This window comes from Diorhabda sublineata, chromosome X (assembly GCF_026230105.1).
Source record: "Diorhabda sublineata isolate icDioSubl1.1 chromosome X, icDioSubl1.1, whole genome shotgun sequence".
Classification (NCBI taxonomy): domain Eukaryota; kingdom Metazoa; phylum Arthropoda; class Insecta; order Coleoptera; family Chrysomelidae; genus Diorhabda; species Diorhabda sublineata.
The window spans coordinates 21,717,910-21,737,974 of NC_079485.1; the positions used below are offsets into that span (position 1 = coordinate 21,717,910).

The 20,065-nt window shown below is 33.7% G+C and overlaps 3 protein-coding genes across 4 annotated transcripts in view; 2 read left to right on the forward strand and 1 right to left on the reverse strand.

The window, feature by feature from the left end:
* Positions 1-20,065, reverse strand: part of LOC130451427 (pleckstrin homology domain-containing family J member 1-like) — a 33,630-nt gene that overhangs the window by 12,707 nt on the left and 858 nt on the right. The window lies entirely within an intron of this gene.
* On the forward strand, positions 14,150-16,591 carry LOC130451426 (uncharacterized). The gene is made up of 2 exons (XM_056790433.1): positions 14,150-15,695; positions 15,736-16,591. Exon 1 carries the CDS (start codon positions 14,150-14,152, stop codon positions 15,269-15,271), a length of 1,122 nt encoding a protein of 373 aa, XP_056646411.1. The 3' UTR covers positions 15,272-15,695; positions 15,736-16,591.
* On the forward strand, positions 15,656-20,049 carry LOC130451424 (uncharacterized). The gene has a single exon (XM_056790432.1). The coding sequence runs from the start codon at positions 15,656-15,658 to the stop codon at positions 16,832-16,834; it is 1,179 nt and encodes a 392-aa protein (XP_056646410.1). The 3' UTR covers positions 16,835-20,049.

Consider the following 20,065-nt stretch of genomic DNA (forward strand, 5'->3'; position numbering starts at 1 on the left):
CCAAACTTTTTTTACAACGGCATGCTGAATTGAGTGTGAGATTGGCCAGTAATATCAAAAGAGCTCGAGCCGAAGTGACGTCAGAAGTCGTTAATGCATACTTTGATGAACTGCAAGTAGCACTGCAAAATGTCCCTTGTGAACAAATAGTTAACTACGACGAGACAAATTTTTCAGACGACCCTGGAAAGATCAGGGTTGTCACAAAAAGAGGAAGTAAACACTGTGACATTGTAATGGATAGTTCCAAAACCAGTGTGTCTGTTATGGTAGCTGGATCTGCTTCCGGGAAAATTCTTCCACCATATATTTTTTACAAAGCTCAGCATTTGTACCCTGCATGGATCGAAAATGGTCCTCCCGGTGCAGTGTACAATCGCAGCAAAAGTGGCTGGTTCAACCAGTTTTGTTTTGAAGACTGGTTCCTAAAAGTGACTTTGCCGTATTTGTCAAAATTTGAAGGCAAAAAAGTTTTAATCGGTGACAACCTGTCTAGTCATATATCGTCATATGTCATAAAAGAGTGCAGAGAAAATGATATTCATTTTATATTATTACCACCGAATTCAACTCTCCAGCCACTTGATGTTGCGTTCTTCAGACCACTAAAAAGCGAGTGGAGAGCTGTTTTACGACGTTGGAAATCATCCAATAGAGGAGTTTTTCAAAAAAGCGATTTTCCGCGTTTATTACACGAGACTTTCGAAAAACTGGGCTTACGGTCAAAGGACAATATTACAGCGGGATTCGCATCGGCTGGAATATATCCACTGGATAGAGAGAGGGTGTTAAGAAAACTCCCCGACTACAAATGACACTGGTAATGACACTGATGCTTGGTCTCAAAGTTTTGTCGATTTAATAAAAGAAAATCTAACACCTCCACCAAACAAAACCAGAAAACCAAGAGGTAAAAGACTAAATATATTGCCAGGACGAAGTGTAACTTTACCTGGAGACAGTGACGGAGAAGATGAAATAGAATCAGGAGAACTGAATCGGATTGAAAAAGAAAATTCTTCAGAAGATGAAAGTATTAATGAAAGTAGCAACAATGACGAGACTGATAACGAAAACGATTGTGATATACAACCAAATACGCTTACTGAACCTTCCATTCCTAGTCCCACAACACGTTTCAGTATAGGGCAATACGTTCTTGTGCGGTTCGTCGGACAAAAAAGACATCTCAATTTTGTGGGCAAGATCATTAACGTTGAAGAAAACACATATTTCGTGACATTCCTAAGAAAAAAATATTCGGAGAAAATGGGTAATTTTTTTGTATACCCCAATGTCGAAGACTCTGCAGAGGTTACACAAGAAGAAATTTTCTATATTCTGAAAAAACCCATTGATTTACGAAGAGAACGCATTCAATTTACTGAAACATTAGATTATGATAGCATCGGTTAAGCCCTTCTTAAAAGCCTACTTAAGAATTTAGAAGTGATTTTTATTTTTGTACTGTTATTTTCAGAAGTATTGTTACGTTTTTTAATTTTGTTTTAATTTTTTGAATAATTTTTTTATTAATAAAACATTTGTTCATTTATCACCGTTGGATATTATTATTTGTACTGAATAATTGCAAATCTAATCAAAAACCTTTTTTAAAAATATGTCCTGTGTCCAACTCCATCATTAGAAGATGGAAAATTGACGTTTAAGCCATTAAACAAGGCTTGTCCAATCCCGCCCCAAAATGCGGTTGAAGTTGGACAAAATTTAAAAAATAAAAACTGATTAATACTATCAAATATTTAATGTGACATTTGCGTTGGGTAATTATGGAACTATCTTACTGATTTTTTTCAAAATTACGATAAAAAAGTTATTTGCCAAAAACGCTAAAAATTGTCCAACTTCACCCCGGTTGACGGTATGTTGTAGTTTATTTTTAATAAGATGTCAACAAGAGTAACAGCAAATTTCATAATTTTCTGGATGACAGAATACCTAAATATTTGTCAGTAATTATGAGATTAGTAAACTATTTTACCTGTAACACACACATTGTTTATTTATCTATCTACATCTTACTTATCTCTGAATTCCCGTAAATATGGATGAAATTAGAAAATCTATTCATCATCTAATTATTATTAGTCTGGATCTTTCTGTAATTGTTAATGTTACCTGTTGTCACTATGTTATCAAATTAATAAAATATTAAATTAATGGAATTAAATTTAAAATATATTTGTCTTTTGATATTGATGTGACATTTTTGATTGACGAACTTACAGATTTTAACTCCTAGAATGAGTTAACTATTATTATTATTATTTCAGTCTGACAACACGTACGATGGCACCTTCTAAGAAGAGTGATAAATGGAGGTTTTATCATAAAATTGAAGGAAATAATAACAGTGCAAAATGTAGACTTTGTCAAAAAATAATAAAGACTTGTAGCAACACAACCAATTTAATTGGTCATATAAGAAATATACATAAGGCTGCTTTTCAAGAGTTCAATAATGAATTTTCTAAAAAAAAAAACAATACAATTAAGAAAAATCCGCAATTAGCCTCCAGTAGCTCTTCTGATCCACTACCATCAACGAGTTCTGCTGGCATAATGGAATTGAGTAATGATGCTGATAACAAATGAAGGGCCGGAGGGAAAAAGGGGCAAAGTCTATTTTTTTTAGTAATTGAGTTATTGATGGATTGTTGTAGCTCTCGACGAGTACTTTCACATGATATAATGATTTATGGGAAAAACGGGTCAAGTCACCTTAAAATAATTGTTTGAAAAATTGGGCCCAAAGGGAAGAAGGGGTTAAGTTCAGAGCGTAGTGGAAAGAAGGGGTCAAGTCCACAACTAAAAGCCGTTGTATTCAGCAATTTACCTCTGAAGATCTTAATTAATCGTGACTTTTATTGTTGTTATATGATAATTCAGTTTATTATATACGTATTTACATCTTAGAATCATTATTTTAAAAACAAATAAGATATTTGCTACTTACAGTTGCTGATTTGAATCAGATGATTGTGAAGGCAGTGTTTGTTTTGTTGTTCTCGGTCAGCGGTGCAACAGGTTGAAGTTAGTGTGTTGTTGTTATCTCTAAATAATATTTGTCTATATTGGTACAAAATGAGTGATAGTGACATAAGTGATGATGGTGTTGTGGAGAAGACTACTAAAAAAAGAAAAGGATTTGGTAGATTGCGAGAAGTTTCAAAGAAGATGAGGGTGCAGAGTCATGAGCCGGGAGCAGACTGTAAGTGTAGAATGAAATGCTTTGAAAAAATACCTTTACAGGTTAGAGATAGCATTATTTCTAAATTTAATCTGATGCACAATACAAATGAACAAAACTTGTATTTGTGTGGCTTGATGGCTGTTGTGCCTGTTGAGCGTCGTAGGCCTAGGATAAATACAGCTGAAGCGAAATTTAGAGATGTTACATGCAAATATAAAGTTAGGGATATGGTCGATGGGGTAGTTAATGAGTACGATGTTAGTCGGAAAGCATTTTCTGCCATACATGGCATATCAAAAAGGAAGGTAGAGTATTTAATTAACTCATTGAAATTGACAGGATATTCACCAAAGAGGAAAACATTTAAATAGAAAACATGCTATCCCTGAGGAAACAAAACAACTGATTAAGGACCATATAAATTCATTCAAAGGTCGAGGGGCACACTATTGTATAAAAGACTACAAAAAAAAATATTTGCCAGAGAACCTGAATATATCAAAAATATAAATAAAAGTATAAACTTTTTCAAGAGCTACATCCAAACACGCAAGTCTCATATGACTCTTACAGATCTGTTTTTAACACAGCCTTTGGCTACCCAAGAACAGATACGTGTAGTTTTTGTGATTAAATACATATCAAACTAGGATCACTGAGAAATGATTTGAAAAGTGTTGAAAGTCGAAGAAGGAGATAAAATTGAAGAATCCTTGAAGAAAAAAGAAACGGAATTCAAATTACACAAATTAAAGGCAGACAAATTTTATGATTTAAAAAGAAGAGCCTTTGCAGATCCTCATCGTTCTCTGCCAACAGTACCGCATCGTCTGCATAGCACAGGATTTTGACTTCTTTATTTCCCATACTGTAAAAATTTAACAAAACAGCAAAAAAGTTCAATATGATAATATCAGCGGCAAAGACAAAATCAATGGTTACTTCCAAGACACCGATCAGATGTAAGCTTGTGGTGGATAACAAAATAATACACCAGGAAATGAAATTTAAATATCTGGGAATTGAAATATCTGGACACGGGGACGTGGAGACGGAAGTAAGAAACCAAACTATAAGAGCCTCAAGAGCAGCTGCATACCTAAATGACACAATCTGGCGAAACAAATACATTCAAACTGAAGCAAAAGCCCGCATATACAAGACCGCAATCAGGACCTATATTATCCTATGCAGCAGAGACCCGACCTGAGACCTCTAAAACGAAACGGATATTGGAGACTACAGAAATGAAAATAGTTCGAAGAATAGCGGGAAGAACACTAATGAATAGAGAGAGGAGTGAAAACATAAGACGAACATGCGAGATAGATAATATCAATGACTGGGTACTGCATAGAAAGATAAAATGGAATGAGCACATTGACCGCATGACGGAAGAACGAATTGTGAAAATATCAAGGGACAAATCACCAGCAGGTCAAAGAAGCCTTGGAAGACCTAGGTAAAGATGGAGTGACAACCTCCCAGGTGACTGAGCAGAGGCAATGACGTGAAGAAAAACAGGCAATGATGCCTATACACAGCAGGAAGAAGAAGAAGAAAAAGAAGAGCCCGAAAGGCTGCATCGAAAACAAAAACCTATGAGGCCATATGCATTGATTATGGAAAAAATTTATGTATGCCTAATGTTACCACAAACGATGTATATTACAGAAGACAACTTTCTGGTTTTTGTTTTATTATTCACATTCTCAGTAATAACACTTCTTACTTTTTTGTCTATCCAGTGTCAGAAGGTAAAAAGGGAAGTGACAATGTTTGTCAAATGCTCTTTGAATTTTTAAACAACCACCTCGACAAAAATGTTGAAAATCTCCAAATATATGCAGACTCTTGCGGAGGTCAGAAAAAACACATTACGTTGATGTGATTCCTCCATTATACGATACATATACAAAACAGGTTTAAGTCTGTACAAATGTCGTTTCCTTTAAGAGGGCACTCATATATGGAGACAGACAAAGATATGGCTCTAGTAAAAAAAATTTTAGAGCTGAACTGCCAAGTGACTGGACTATTCACATCAGGGATTGTAGACAGAAACCTAATCCATACGTTGTTGTAGAAGTAGATTACTCGTTTTGGCGATCATGGACTTTAACTTGACTTACAAGAAAAAACTTAGCGTTCAAACAAGACCCATAAGAGAAATCAATTTCACTATTGAATCTCAAAGGCTTATGTACTTCAGGAATAATTATTCTGGACATTGGGAAAGCACAGTCATCACTCTACCAGCCAGTAGATTCAATGTAGAACCTTCCACTCTTCCTGATCACTCTCACACAGGTAATAATAAATTTATATTATCAAGTGACAGTATCTTTAAAATTTAAGAGAATAATATAAAGATATTGTTAATAAAAATATTAAGAAATGTCAGGGATACTTAAGTTTTATGAAACCGAAAAGTTTTTACTTTATGATAACATTATGTTTAAAAAATATGCGTACTTTGAAATGCGTAAGCCTACGAAAATTTTGCTTATATTTTTAGGGCCAGTGCCAATATCAGATGAAAAATACGAGGATTTGGTACATCTTTCTAAATTCTGCAGTAAAATGCAAGCAAAGGATTACTATATAAACCTGCCACACAACGACGAAGCAAGACAAAAAAGGGAAAAATAGAGGGACAAGAAGAAAAATGCAGCCAATATAGAATGAGTCTTTCATTTTTAAGTGAAGCAAAACTGTTTTTTACCCATTCAATAAATAATGTACTTGATTTTAATGGATTTTTCATAATTTTACCTATAATACCATCCTATGACACATTAAAAGTTAACTTGAAGGGAAAAAAAGGGGACAAGTCCTGCACATTGCCCCTTTTTCCCTCTTCCAGATTGTTACCATTTTTCAATTACGTAATCTGTCATGCAAAGGAGTGAATACAATTAAGTTAAATAATATATTAAGATTATAAAATTATTAAGGTAGCTTATTCAATAAACGGAATTTATAATTTCATGTTTTATTAATACGTATATCCAAAAATTAACCTTAAATTGTCTCTCCTGACAAATTTGGTCAATGTGACTTTGCCCCTTCTTCCCTCCGACCCTTCAAATGTGACTCTTCACGATAAATGTGTTCCTATTCCTCCAGCTCCAAAATGCCAGAAGTCTATTGTGTCTGTAGATTCTATATACAGAAGTCTATAAACAATGCCCTAATATATATGATATGTAAAGACAATCGACCATTTACAATTGTTGAAAATGAAGGTTTTCGCAATTTAATTAAGGTTCTTACACCGCATTATAAACTACCCGGTAAAACAATGATGACTCGATAGGTTGATGATAAATACTCAGCTTTCTCGACTGTCTTCAAAGATTAGTTGTCAAATATTGAGAACATAACACTTACTACTGACATGTGGTCTGAAACCATGAGCATGAGAAGTTTTTTAGGAATAACAGCACACTTTGGGGAAGGTAATGATTTTTTTTCCAGTAACTCCTGGAGTGTACCAAGTCAAATGAACGACATACTTCTGAACACATAGCTGAAATGTTGTTGAAAACTTGTGCTGAATGGGATGTAGACAGTGACAAAGTTTTAGCTAGTCACAGATAATGCAGCTAACATGGTAAAAGCTACTGATTTAGCTTTTGGAAAAAAACATATACCATGTTTCGCACATACATTGAATTTGGTGGCACAAAATGCTTTACAGCAGTTTATTAATCTGCAAAACTTGATAATCAAAGTCAAAAATATTGTAACTTGGTTTAAACAAAGCAATGTAGCCAGTAACGCATTACGTAAAGCAACCCAGAAAGAAACAAAATTGACACAAGAGGTCCCAACGAGATGGAACAGCACTAATTACATGCTCGAGCGGTTTTTGGAGCTAAGCAGCGTCGTCAATACTATAAGCATTGGTCATAAAACTGCACCACCGATGCTTACTGCTTCAGTATTATCTATTCTTTCTTCTGTTTTACAAGTTCCGCGACCTATCGAAGCTGTAACCAAGGAAGTGTCAGGTGATAAGTACTGCACTAGCAGCAATGTAATACCACTTATTCATTGCCTTCTTTTTATTTTATTTAATTAAACCTCTTAAAGTAGAAGAGACTCTTGCCCAAGAACTGCAGTCGTTGATCCTGAAAGAGATAGACAAGAGAATGGGTGTTATAGAAAGAGTAACTCCTCTCGCTATAGCCACAATCTTGGACCCTAGATTTAAGAAAATGTATTTCACAGACTCACTCGCTTGCTCTATGGCTGTTTCGAAAATCAAGGAAATGATGAAAAATACTGTACAAAATGAGTCCGGCGAATCTAATTCTTCAGGTCATTCTGAAAAACTAGAAGATAAATTTTCGCTGTGGGAAGATCACCACAAATTAGTCCACAAGAGCTGGAAAATGGTGAAATCTGACGATTTTATTTCTGATGGACTGTCCATTTACTTGCGCAGCCCAGTAGGCAGATTAAATGAGAATCCTTTAGAAATTTGGAATGACCTCAAGATTCAGCTACCTAAACTTCATACAATTACGTACAAATATTTAACCATGGTAGCAACTTCCGTCCCATCTGAACGTTTGTTTTCTAAAGCGACCCAAATCGTGAATCGACAACGAAACAGACTGAAAGGCAAACGTTTAAATAAACGTTTTTGCAAATTCTCTCAAAAGAATATTGGAAATAAGACATTAGTTTTATCCCTTTTCCAGCGTTCTCTTGACACACTTAGCTTATTATTGATGATAACTTTTTGATTTAATTAATCCTTTTGTAAATTAAAGCTCGCCTTTGTACAATTACACAATTTGTGAAATTTTTGTTTGAATTGTTTATGGTACAGTATATTGTTTACATACATATAGATTTTTCTCATACATAGCTTTTACTTTATTAATAAACGATCAGCGTTGGGTTGCATGAATAGGTTATGTACTAGTATATCTCATCTGTGTTCTATGAAAAGTAATATGTAGATAAAATAGGTCATCTTTTAAAATTAAACGTTTTTGTATTTACTTACTGATTACAAAAGGAGTTTGATCTATTACTTTTAAAAGAATAAAATCTAAACTTTAATAAAACAATGTAATTAACTCTTTTCATAACCTTCAAACACCCCTAGCAGTCGGCCGCAAAGGCAGTTGTTAGTATTATTCTCACACGTAGAGTTGCCACTTCTACCGATTTTTCAATAGATCTACTGATATTTCCTTCAATTTACCGATCTACCGAAATAACGTTGAATTTTACCAAAGTTTAAGCTTAGAAAAATAATATTTTATGTTTTCAAGGTTTTCAAGAAATTGAAGTTCGGAAATAAATTAAATGCGCCAGCTTCCGCCATCTATTAATAGTTAGAGATAAATTAATTTCAACACGGAAATTCTCACGTCTTTTGTGTAAAACCTCTTGGTGAATCCCCATGATGTAAAGACTACAAGGTGTGCTCTTCGCGAGGGCTCATTTTCGACTCGTTCTGCGCATCTCTCAAGAGCCAATGAGAATTCGCTCCCAAATTGGCGCGTCGTTTTGGGAGCGAATTCTCGTTGGCTGCTTCCCAGCTAGTGCGCAATAGCACACCTTGTAGTCTTTACATCATGTATTCAACTCAAATGTTTCAAGTTGGCGCGTCATTTTGGGAGCGAATTCTCATTGGCTGCTTCCCAACTGGTGCGCTATAGTACACCTTGTAGTCTTTACATCATGGGGATTCACCCAGAAATCTCGACATAATTTATATAACAGCGAAGGAGGGAGATGCTTACGAGGCTTACAAACGCGAGTTGCATTTCTACAAATAATACATTTATTGGTACGTACAATTTTTTTAATAATTATTTCGCACATATGTTTTTCAAGTTTTCAGCCTGTATATATGCCGGCAGCTTTGAAGTGCGAAGGACGGATCGCCGTCTCCTTTTCACGGCGGCTGCACACTTTGTCAGGTTCCGACAGCGGCGCAAGTAGACAGTTATGAAAATGGCCCCTATTAGCGCATTCGTTTTGTTGTATTATATAAATATATAGTAGATTCATTGATTTATTATTCATTATTTTTGTAGAGACTATTGTTGAGTATTAAATTCGGTATGTATAATTTGTGTCACATTAGTATTTAATAATACAGAAATTAATATCCTTACATTTTCTAGCGGGAAGATTATTAATTGAATGAATTTAATTTTTAAAAATTGCAATGGATTTAGCTAATGTTAGCGACTCAATGATCACCAAGAACCTTCAACCTCATTTTCTGCGAAGAGGAAAATGAAAAAATACTCTCAAATTTACAAAACAGATTGGGAAGAAAAACCTGAATTTAAAGGCTGGCTTATGAACGGTAGTAAAAAAGAAAACTATGTCAAATGTCGTAGTTGCGAAAAAGAATTAAATATTGCAAGCGGCAAAGATACATTAATAAAGGATGGAATTTCAAAAGTACATATAGAAAAACTTAAACTTCAACGTGGTTAACAGTCCAATGGCAAATTTGTAGCCGATACATCAGCAAAATTTACGATGGATTGGAGTATTAAAGAACGTATTTTTTTGTTTACTCATTAGTTTCTCGACTAATGAAATGAATTGGATTTTATTGTTACAGCTGAGTTCAGACTATGTGCTCTTCTGGCGGAACACAATTTACCAATAATACTAATGGATCATTTGCCTCAGTTGTGTGCTTCTGCATTTCCGGATTCAAAAATTGCAAATGGTCTAGTTTGCGCAAGGACCAAGGCTACGGCCGTGATAAACAATGTCATTGGTGATGAAAATTTCAAGAACATCTACGAAAATTTACGAAATAAGAAATTCTCAATAATAATCGACGAATCTACTGATTTGTCTGCTCAAAAGCACCTTTGTATTGTTGTGAGGTATGTAGCAGAAGATTGAGTAAAAGATAATTTTTACAAATTGATAAAAGTTGGAGATGCTAAAGCTCAGTCAATTTACAATATCTTGATTGAAAATTTTACTAAATATGGGATACTTTATAAGCAAAACTGATGTTTGGCGTACATCACTCAGTTATGCAATTATTAAAAAATGATATCCCGGGATTATTTCTCTATTGGAGAATATGCTACGATAGACGAAAAGCTGGAAGCGTTTCGAGGAAAGTGCCGCTTCAGGCAGTATATTGCTAATACGCCTGCAAAATATGGCATAAACATCTATAGTCTAGTACAGCGTTGTCCAATTGGCGGCCCGCGATGCCATTCCTTGTGGCCCGCGAAATGTTTTACGGAGAGGATTATATTTTCCTTATCCTTACATACCTTACAACATGAAAAAAATACATTTTGATTTAGGGCATTGTGAAAAAAGATTTAAATATTACGGTCTCTCAAACCTGTTTTTATATCACAAGCAATGCCCACGCGCTGCATCGCGGACGTGTAACATTCTTTCTCCACCACTACGAGAACTGCCCTCAACACTGCGCATCACAGTTCACGCAAGCCACACCTCCCACCGTTGCCCCGATGCCTACTGAGACCGTCCGCCGCTAGCCACCATCGCGCCACTGTGCTGTTGACACGTAGTCTGTTACGTCACGAGTGAAGAATTAACTGTTATTGAATTCATTCTTTGTTTTGATTCCTTCCAATACAATAAAGTAATGAGTGGAAAATCAGTAAAACGTAAAGTTGACTGTGAGAATAAGAATTACAAAGAAAGTTAGGAGAGTGATTACTTGATCGCTAACCATAATGGAAAGTTGCAGTGTTTGTTGCAGTTTGCAAGAACGTTATTTCAATGCCGAAAGAATACAATGTGAGAAGACATTACACAACAACTCATGAAAAGAAGTATGCTACGTATACAAATAAAAGTCGGTGCGCGCTAGTTGCTGATTTAAAGAAAAAGCTTAAACAGCAAACTTGTATGTTTAGTAAAATATCACACTCTCAAACGCATTCTTTGCATGCATCTTATGCCGTGTCGCTTGAGCTAGCAAAGGCAAAAAAACCTTTTACTGATGGCAATTTAATTAAAAAGTGTGCCGTTGAAATGGCCAAAGGTTTTGAAGATTCTAAAATGGCGGAGAAATTTCAATCAGTGCCACTTTCACATCAAACCATACAAAGAAGGAAGATGAGTGAGTAAGTAGAAAAATATATGCTTAGCCTAGTTAAAAAGTTCATATTTCTCACTTTATCTGGATGAAAGCACTGATCAATCAGATGTCAACTCCTAATATTTGTGCGTACTACTTTTGACGATTTTACCAGTAAAGAGGAGTTATTTGATATCTGCCCTCTTTATAAAACAACTAAAGGAAAAGACATCTATGAGGCTGTGAAGAAAGCGGTTGATAGAATTGGAGGTTCTTTCCATACTCCTTCCAAAGATCTTTCTGTTAGCCCATTCTAAAAAAGGCCTATGTTTTCTACAGCATCCACGATGTTGTAGTTTTTCCAAAATTCTCTTATGGACTGGTTCTCTTCTCCGTCTGTTTTTTCGAACATTTGCTTAAAGGTTCGCCGCAAGTAATAAGCCTTAAAATTTGATATAACGCCTTGATCCATTGGTTGAATTGAGGCAGTTGTTTTAGGCGGCAAGAAAACCACTTCGACTGGAATGCATGTTGTTAAGTCTGATAGTAAATTTGTTGGGTGGCTTGGAGCATTATCAATTAACAGAAGTGCTTTTTGTTCAAGTTTTTTAATTTCGCAATAACGTTTAACAGACGGGCAGAAATGTTCAGTGAACCAATCCTGGAAAATTTTCGCAGTTTTCCATGATTTTTTATTAGACTCCAAAATTACAGGTAAAGTTGATTTAGATATGTCTTTCATCGCTCTTGGGTTTTTGGAATGGTAAATTAGTAATGGTTTTAATTTAAAATCTCCGCTTACGTTACCACCTAGTAGAAGGGTTAAGCGATCTTTTGCAGCTTTAAATCCTGCTGCCCGTTTCTCTTCAAGGGATAGAAATGTTCGTTTCGGCATTCTTTTCCAAAACAAGCCTGTTTCATCAACATTGAAAACCAATTCTGGAGGATAGTTTCATTGTTCAATTATTTTTTTTAATATCGCTGGAAATTCAGCCGCCGCTTTTGTATCACCACTTGTTGCTTCTCCTGTAATCTTTATGTTGTGAAGGTTATTTCGATGTTTAAATCTATTAAACCATCCTCGACTACCAACGAGAAATTCACTTTTGTCAATTGTCTCAGCCTGAATGTAATTAAAAATTCTTCTAGCTTTTTCCATTATGATAGATTGGCTTATTGCTGTCAATTTCGTCATCAATCCATATAGACAGTCGTTTTTCCATTTCCTCTATGATATTATTTCTAGAACGGGTAATTCTAGTTGCAGAGCTTGACGTAGTTGCAGTTGCCGATGACAGTATTTTTTATTTATTCTTCATGATGGTCCTTATTGTTGAAGTTGGCAAATTCAATGAAGCACTAATTAGAGTTTGACGTTCACCAGAATCTAATCTTCTAATCACTTCCATTTTAGTTTTGAGTGAAATGCTTTTTCTGGTTGCTTTCTTTTCTTTTTCATTATCACCCTTAGTAAAGAACTAAAGATCAAAATATTTGACACTGCAATATAATATGTGTCTAATATATAATGTATTAAATATGTAAATTAATACCTACTTACAATAATGTCAAAAAATGTTTCCAATAATAAAAATATGTATGTACAAAACGGCACCAAACAAGAAATACAAATACACTCTTTCGGATATGTAGTTGAAACCTATCGCTGCATAATATTTCGGGGAATCCCCGTATGCTGCGAGCGATTCCAGGGAATCTCCGGGTTGAAATAAAAGAGCGCTAAACCGAAACAGCGTTAAGCAGGGTCTTACTGTATTATACATCAGGGAGCTTTATGTGGAAAATCAGTGAAGCAAAATCAAGTTTTTCAAACCGTGAGTGAGATTATAAATATTAGAGGTGGAAGTCGATCTCTTCTACACAGGCAACTTAGGCAGTTTTAGTGGAAACAGAGGCTGAGTATGGAGACTTGCTAATGTATAACCATGTAAGGTGGCTGAGTGCAGGAAAGTGCATGGAACGGTTTTTTGCCATAAGGAAGGAAATCCCTGCATTCCTCAATGAATACGTTTCATCGGACACAACTGAACTGGAAAGAAAGCTTAAGGATCCAGAATTCTTAAGACAGTTAGCTTTTTTAACAGATCTGAATAATCATCTTAACAGTTTAATCTTGAGTCGTCAAGGAAGAAACCAGACGTTTCAGATTTAATCGGAGAAATAAACGGATTTCGGAATAAGCTGAGCGTGTTTAAACATGCTTTGGAAAAGAACAACCTGACATAGTTCCCTAGCTGTCTGCTACCAGCAGAGGAATTCAATAGTGAGGAAAATATTGAGTTTTCATGCTGCAATTCAGAAATTCAACAAGTTATTGATGAATTCAATACAAGATTTGAAGAAATCGAAAGTCTCAAAAGCAGTTTACTGCTTTATAATAATCCTCTTGGAGCAATCATTGACGATCAACCACCCGACTTACAAATTGAGTTATGTGACCTTCAAGCTGACATGTTCCTAATCACCAGACAAGAAAGGGGACCTGAATTTTTCAAATTACTGTCTAAAGAGAAATTTCCAAATCTGCGAGATTTTGGACTGAAGATTACTTCAATGTTCGGAAGCACATACACATGTGAAAGTGCCTTTTCCTCCATGAAGTACATTAAAAATCACAACAGAAGCAACATCACCGATTCTTCCTTACGTCATATAGGAAGGTTATGTCGAGGTTGACGGCGTGTTTGATTCATAACAGAAAAATACTGAAAAAAAAGTGGAAAAATATATGCTAAAGAATAGGAATTCTATAAGTGAAGTTGTGTCTTTCTATAATAATTGAAAGCACTGTGGAAATCTGCATATTTGGTGGTAACTTTTAATTTTCATGAAAGATAACCTCAAAAATGAAATGCGAGATTTGTAAACAAATCAAAGTTAAAAATAAGGACCTTTTTGATTGTGATGGATGTAGAGATGCAATATGCAAAGATTGTGGAGGGCTCACAGCATCAGAAGTAAAAGTTTTACAGCTTTCTTCCCGAGTAATGAAATTATACTGTCAAAAATGTAATAATGGAAAATCCTTGGAGTTATTCAATAAGTTATTATTGAGTAAGGAAACAATAATAGATGATAAAACAACAATAATTAACCTTCTACAAGAAGAAATTGATGAATTAAAAAAGAAGTTAGCTAATGGACAAGTTGATTACAGTCTGGCAGTGAAAAAACAGAAGGAAGAAGTCATAATAGTAAAACCAAAGGATAGTGCCCAAACAAGTGAATCTACAAAAAAGACAATAGAAGAAAAAATTAATCCCATTGGACTTGGAATTGGTGTATCAAAAATTAAGTACATACGAGATGGAGGAGTGGCAATAAAGTGCAATGAGAATGGAAAAGAAAAGGTACAGAATGTGTGCGAAAGCATTAAAACTTCTTTGGGTCATTCATATAAAGTAAATATACCCGAAAAGAAAAATCCTAGGATAATAGTATTTAATGTAGATCCAAAAGAGTTAGAAGATGAGGACAGTCTCATAGAGAAAATTATCTTACAGAATTTGATAAATACTGAGCTAGAGGAGAGAGAATTAAAGATAGTGCATAAAATTAAAACATACAGAGGAAACATGAATGTCATTCTGCAAATGGATGTACATACATACGAATGCATTGAGAATAGGAAAAAACTACATATAGGATGGAAAAGTTGTTTTTTCAATGACAGTCTAAATGTAAAGCAGTGCTATAACTGCTGGAAGTTTGGACATCTCGCGAAAGAATGCAAAAAGGAAACACCTACATGTCAAATATGTGCAGGAGAACATAAAGCAACTGAGTGTAACTCAAGAGATATATGTTGCGCAAATTGTAAATATGCAGCAGAAATATTAAAAATACCACACATTGATAGTAAACATAAGGCATATGAAAAAACCTGCGAAGCGTATAAAAGAGTAGTAGAACAGTTACAAGAAAAAATAAAATATCCTGAAGTACATAGAAGAAACAACGTAATATAGCAACCAGGACCAAGTATCTTATATTTAAATATACAGGGATTAAGTACACACAAAACAGAGCTAACGTGGATTGCAAATCAAAATAAACCAAATATTATATGTCTCTCAGAAACTCACGTTACTCAAGATTTTACCTCAAATGAAATAGAGATTATAGGATATAACTCGGTAATTAGTTTTTCTACAAGTGCTCATACAGGAGGAACAATAATATACATAAAAAAAGGATATAGGTATAAAGAAATTCTTAATATAAGTGATAATAGAAATGTATGGATAACAGGAATTGAAATTGTCTTGGAAAAACAAAAATATTATCTATATTCTTTATATCACTCACCGAGCACAAGTGATGCAGAGTTCTTAAATAAACTTGATAACTTCATGGAAAACCTGAACCAGGATGCAATTATTATACTTTTGGGTGATTTCAATATAGATCTGGCAAGTAATCACTTTTATAGTATTAAACTTAATGATCTAATCGCAAAGCATGGTATCTACCAGCTGATTGATAAGTATACTCGAGTAACAAGGATATCATCCACAAAAATTGATCTTCTTCTCACAAACCAAAAGAATATTAACTACGAAGTACTAACAACCCCTAAAATTACCGATCATTCAATTATTACAGTAGATCTTAAAAGTAAATATATTGAAAAACGTAAAGAAAAAAGTTATAGAAACTACAAATCTATGGATGTAATGGGATTCCAACTTAAACTTATGGACATGGCATGGCCTCAGTCACAAAACACAAACAAATTAGCTGAATGTTTAATCGATAATCTACTATGTGCACTAAATCAGTTTGCTCCAGAAAGAACAGTGGTATATACGGAAAAATTTGGAGATAAGAAGTGGTGGAATGAAGAGATAAGTAATGAAATTAGACTAAGAGATCATCTATATCAAAGAGCCATAGTAACAAAAGCTGATGAGGACTGGAACAATTATAGACAACAAAGAAACAAAGTTGTATCAATGATCAGAAATACGAAAACTAATTATTTCAATGATAAGATTGACTTGTTGAAGGATGACCCCACAGAAATGTGGAAAACAATAAGAAAACTTATAAATTCCAAAACAAATGAGGGACCTAAACCCGAAATAATATTTGATAATAAACGAATCACAGGTAAAGAAATAAGTGAACAATTTAACATATTTTTCCTAGACAGTATTAAAGAAATAGTGAAAAATAATAATCAAAATGAAATTGTAAGTAATATAGAAGTTAAATGCGTAATGGAAAAATTTAAAATTTTAGAAATGACAGATCTACGAAAAATAGTAAAAAAGATGAAAAATAAAGGAAGTAATACTGATGGTATCACGGTACAAATATTAAAATACGGGTTTGAAGCAATAGGAGACAAATTTCTTAAAATAATTAACAGCAGTCTAGAGAAGGGAATTTTTCCAAGCTCTTGGAAGAACAGTATGGTCATCCCAGTTGAAAAAGTTAAGGATACTATTAAATGTGAGGAGTTCAGGCCTATCAATATGGTACCACCATATGAAAAACTCTTGAAATATGTGTTAATGATCAAATAGTGAAATATATTGAAGATAATAAAATCTTTACTGACTATCAGACAGGTTTTAGGCATAAAAATTCGTGTGAAAGCGCTTTACAAACTGTGATGTTTAATTGGAAAGAGGCATTGGAAGAGGGTCATCTTGTCGGTGTAGTTTTCTTAGATTTTAAGCGTGCCTTTGAGACAATCTCCAGGCAGCTACTATTACACAAAATGGAAAAATATGGGTTTGGATCATCCATTCTCAAGTGGTTTCAAGATTACTTAACTGATCGGACTCAAGTAACTAAGTATAATAATATTTCAGCAGCTGCTCAAACCACTTATGGTGTACCACAGGGAACGGTGTTGGGACCCACTCTATTTATTCTATATATAAATGACATTGTTAAGACTATAAAAAAGTGTAGAATCCAGCTGTTTGCTGATGACACTATGATATATACTGTAGGTGATAATGTTGATGAAATAATACAAACACTAAATGAAGAACTCAGTAATTTATTTGAATGGTTGAATATCAACTCTCTCAGACTTAATATAAATAAAACTAAATTGATGATTGTGAAAAATAAAAATAAGGTATTGACTCTCAATGCAAACAGTGTAGTTAAAATAGACAATGAAATGGTTGAAAGGGTAGTACAGTATAAGTACCTAGGTTGTATAATAGACGAAAATTTATCGTTTTCTGAGCATTATAAATTTATAACAAATAAAATTGCTAAAAAAAGTAATGTATTAGGACGTACGTCACAAAACTTGAGTTGCTGGTCTAAGTTAACTATTTATAAAACTATCATTGCTCCACATTTTTATTTTTGTTCCACATTGTTATTTTTGATGAATAATACCCAGATAGATATTTTACAGAAAAAACAAAATAAGGCATTACGTATGATTTTGAACTGTGACAGATATGCTAGAATAACTGATATGCTAAAAACAACAAATCTTTTAAGTGTAAGGCAAATTATAACTTATAACACTGATATTTATTTACAAGATGTTGAATGATTTAGTACCTAAACACCTACTCCAAAACTGTAAATTTGTAAGAGATATACATAAATATGATACATGTCACAAAATAATTTTTATATTTATATAAATAGGGTATCTACTAATTTCAGCCAGAATAGCTTATTTTACAAAGGTTTAAAGCAATACAATAAACTGCCTGAAAGCGTCAGGCATTCGGGTAGTCTGTCGCAGTTCAAGAATTTGTGCAAAACATTTATAAGAGAGAATATTGTTATATAAGTTGTAGCTATTTATCTGGAAGTACTGTATTTGATTTATTTATCTTCTTTCTGTGTGAATATGGAATTTTGTATATGTATATGTTCTAGCCAAGTGCTATTAATAAAGATTATTATTATTATTATTATTATTATCTCATGAGACTGTCTACAACTGAACTGGAGGTGGACATTCCTCATTGGTGGATGAAGCCGATCGACCACAGTCTTCACATTAGATATAACTTTTTATTATTATTGCAATGTTTCTATTAGCTCTCAAAAAAAATATGTATAAATTTTCCATTCATTTACAAAAACGTACTCGATGAGCAATAAAAGAAATAATACTCTTTTTTGTTTTAATTATTTTTATACCTTACATTATTTTGTTATTACTTTAACACAATTATTATATGGCCCGCAACCACATCAAAGGTTTTAGTTTTGGCCCTTAGGGCCTTGCAAGTTGGACACCCCTGGTCTAGCAGATGCGCGAACGTTTTATACACACAATATGGAAATATATGCCAGAAAACAACCAAAGGGACCATACAAGTTGTCAAACGATGCTTCCAACGTAGTGAAATGTTTGATACTTACTATTAATAAGACTGGACGAAACGTTACAATGGTTAATTACTTCACACCAGTTCCCCTTGCTAACAATTTACTTCTAATGAAACTGACTACAAAAGAATAAGCGGGAGATCCCATCCGAGTTTTTTCAAGTAAAAAATTGTCCAGTATGCAGTACTATGTTTGCTTACGGGAAAGATTACAATCACTGTATTCTTGCGTCATATATTCCAAGAAGTAATAAAAACGTTCTGATGCTATCTACTCTCCATGATGATGATTCAATAGATCTGTCCATCAAACAACCCAGAAATTACAACATTTTATAATTCCATGAAAGGTGGAATAGATGTTGTAGATTGATTAAAGTCCAAATATTCCTTAGCAGAATTAGTAATTGTTGGCTACTAACAGTTTTTTTACTCTATTAAATATTGCTACAATAAATTCCCAAATATTTCAGAAACATAACATGGGTGAGATAGAAGCAAGGAGACTTTTTATTTCAGATCTCTCAAAACAGTTGGCATTACCTCATCTAATTAGGCGCTCTTCTATTCCTTTTTGACAAAAAATATCTAACGTTATTGGCAAAAGACCAACGCAGACTATAGCTCCATTACAAGATCAGCAGAATCAGCAAAAAGTAAGATGTAGATATTGCCCCATAAGAAGGAACTAATTTACACAACATCAGTGTGAAACTTGTGTCTCTTCAGTTTGCAAAGAACACAGTCAAACAATTACTTATATTTGTATTGAATTGTAGTAATAATTCTACTGAAGAATCTTTGTAGTTTATATTTTTAAGCTGTTCTTAAAAATAGGTATTAGTATATTCCCTATTCTGTGAAGAAACTTTCTTAATCCATTTTTTAACTTTATTTTGCTAACTATTTTTTTAAAATTTGTAATAATATTCATAAATAGACTTATTAAAAAAATATTTTTTTTACATTAATGACAAACTCTAATTCTTGGATAAAATCTAACAGGCGACTCATCGGATTATGAAAATAGTAGCGACCGTTCCCGGGTTAAATTAAATCGCTGTTTCCATAAATTTGCTATTTCATTGCCACAATATGGTTTTAAAAAGTATCATTGACAATAAATAACACAACTGTTATCAGTGTTAACATCAACAATATACCACTCATAAATACATTGTTTCAATGCATTCTATAAATATGTTTACATAGCAGTGCATGACTGACACATTTTAATTTAAAAGTATTATTTTTTGGTATTCATTTTCTTTGTATGTTCATTAATCAGTGCAAAAATATGTAAATAAATTTAGTCATATCATATAACCACTACTTTGAAAACATACCGATTTTTCAACATAATGCACTGAAAATAAATGTTTAATATACACAAAAATATTTGAAGGTATAGATAAAAAATATTTAGTGCGGAACTCA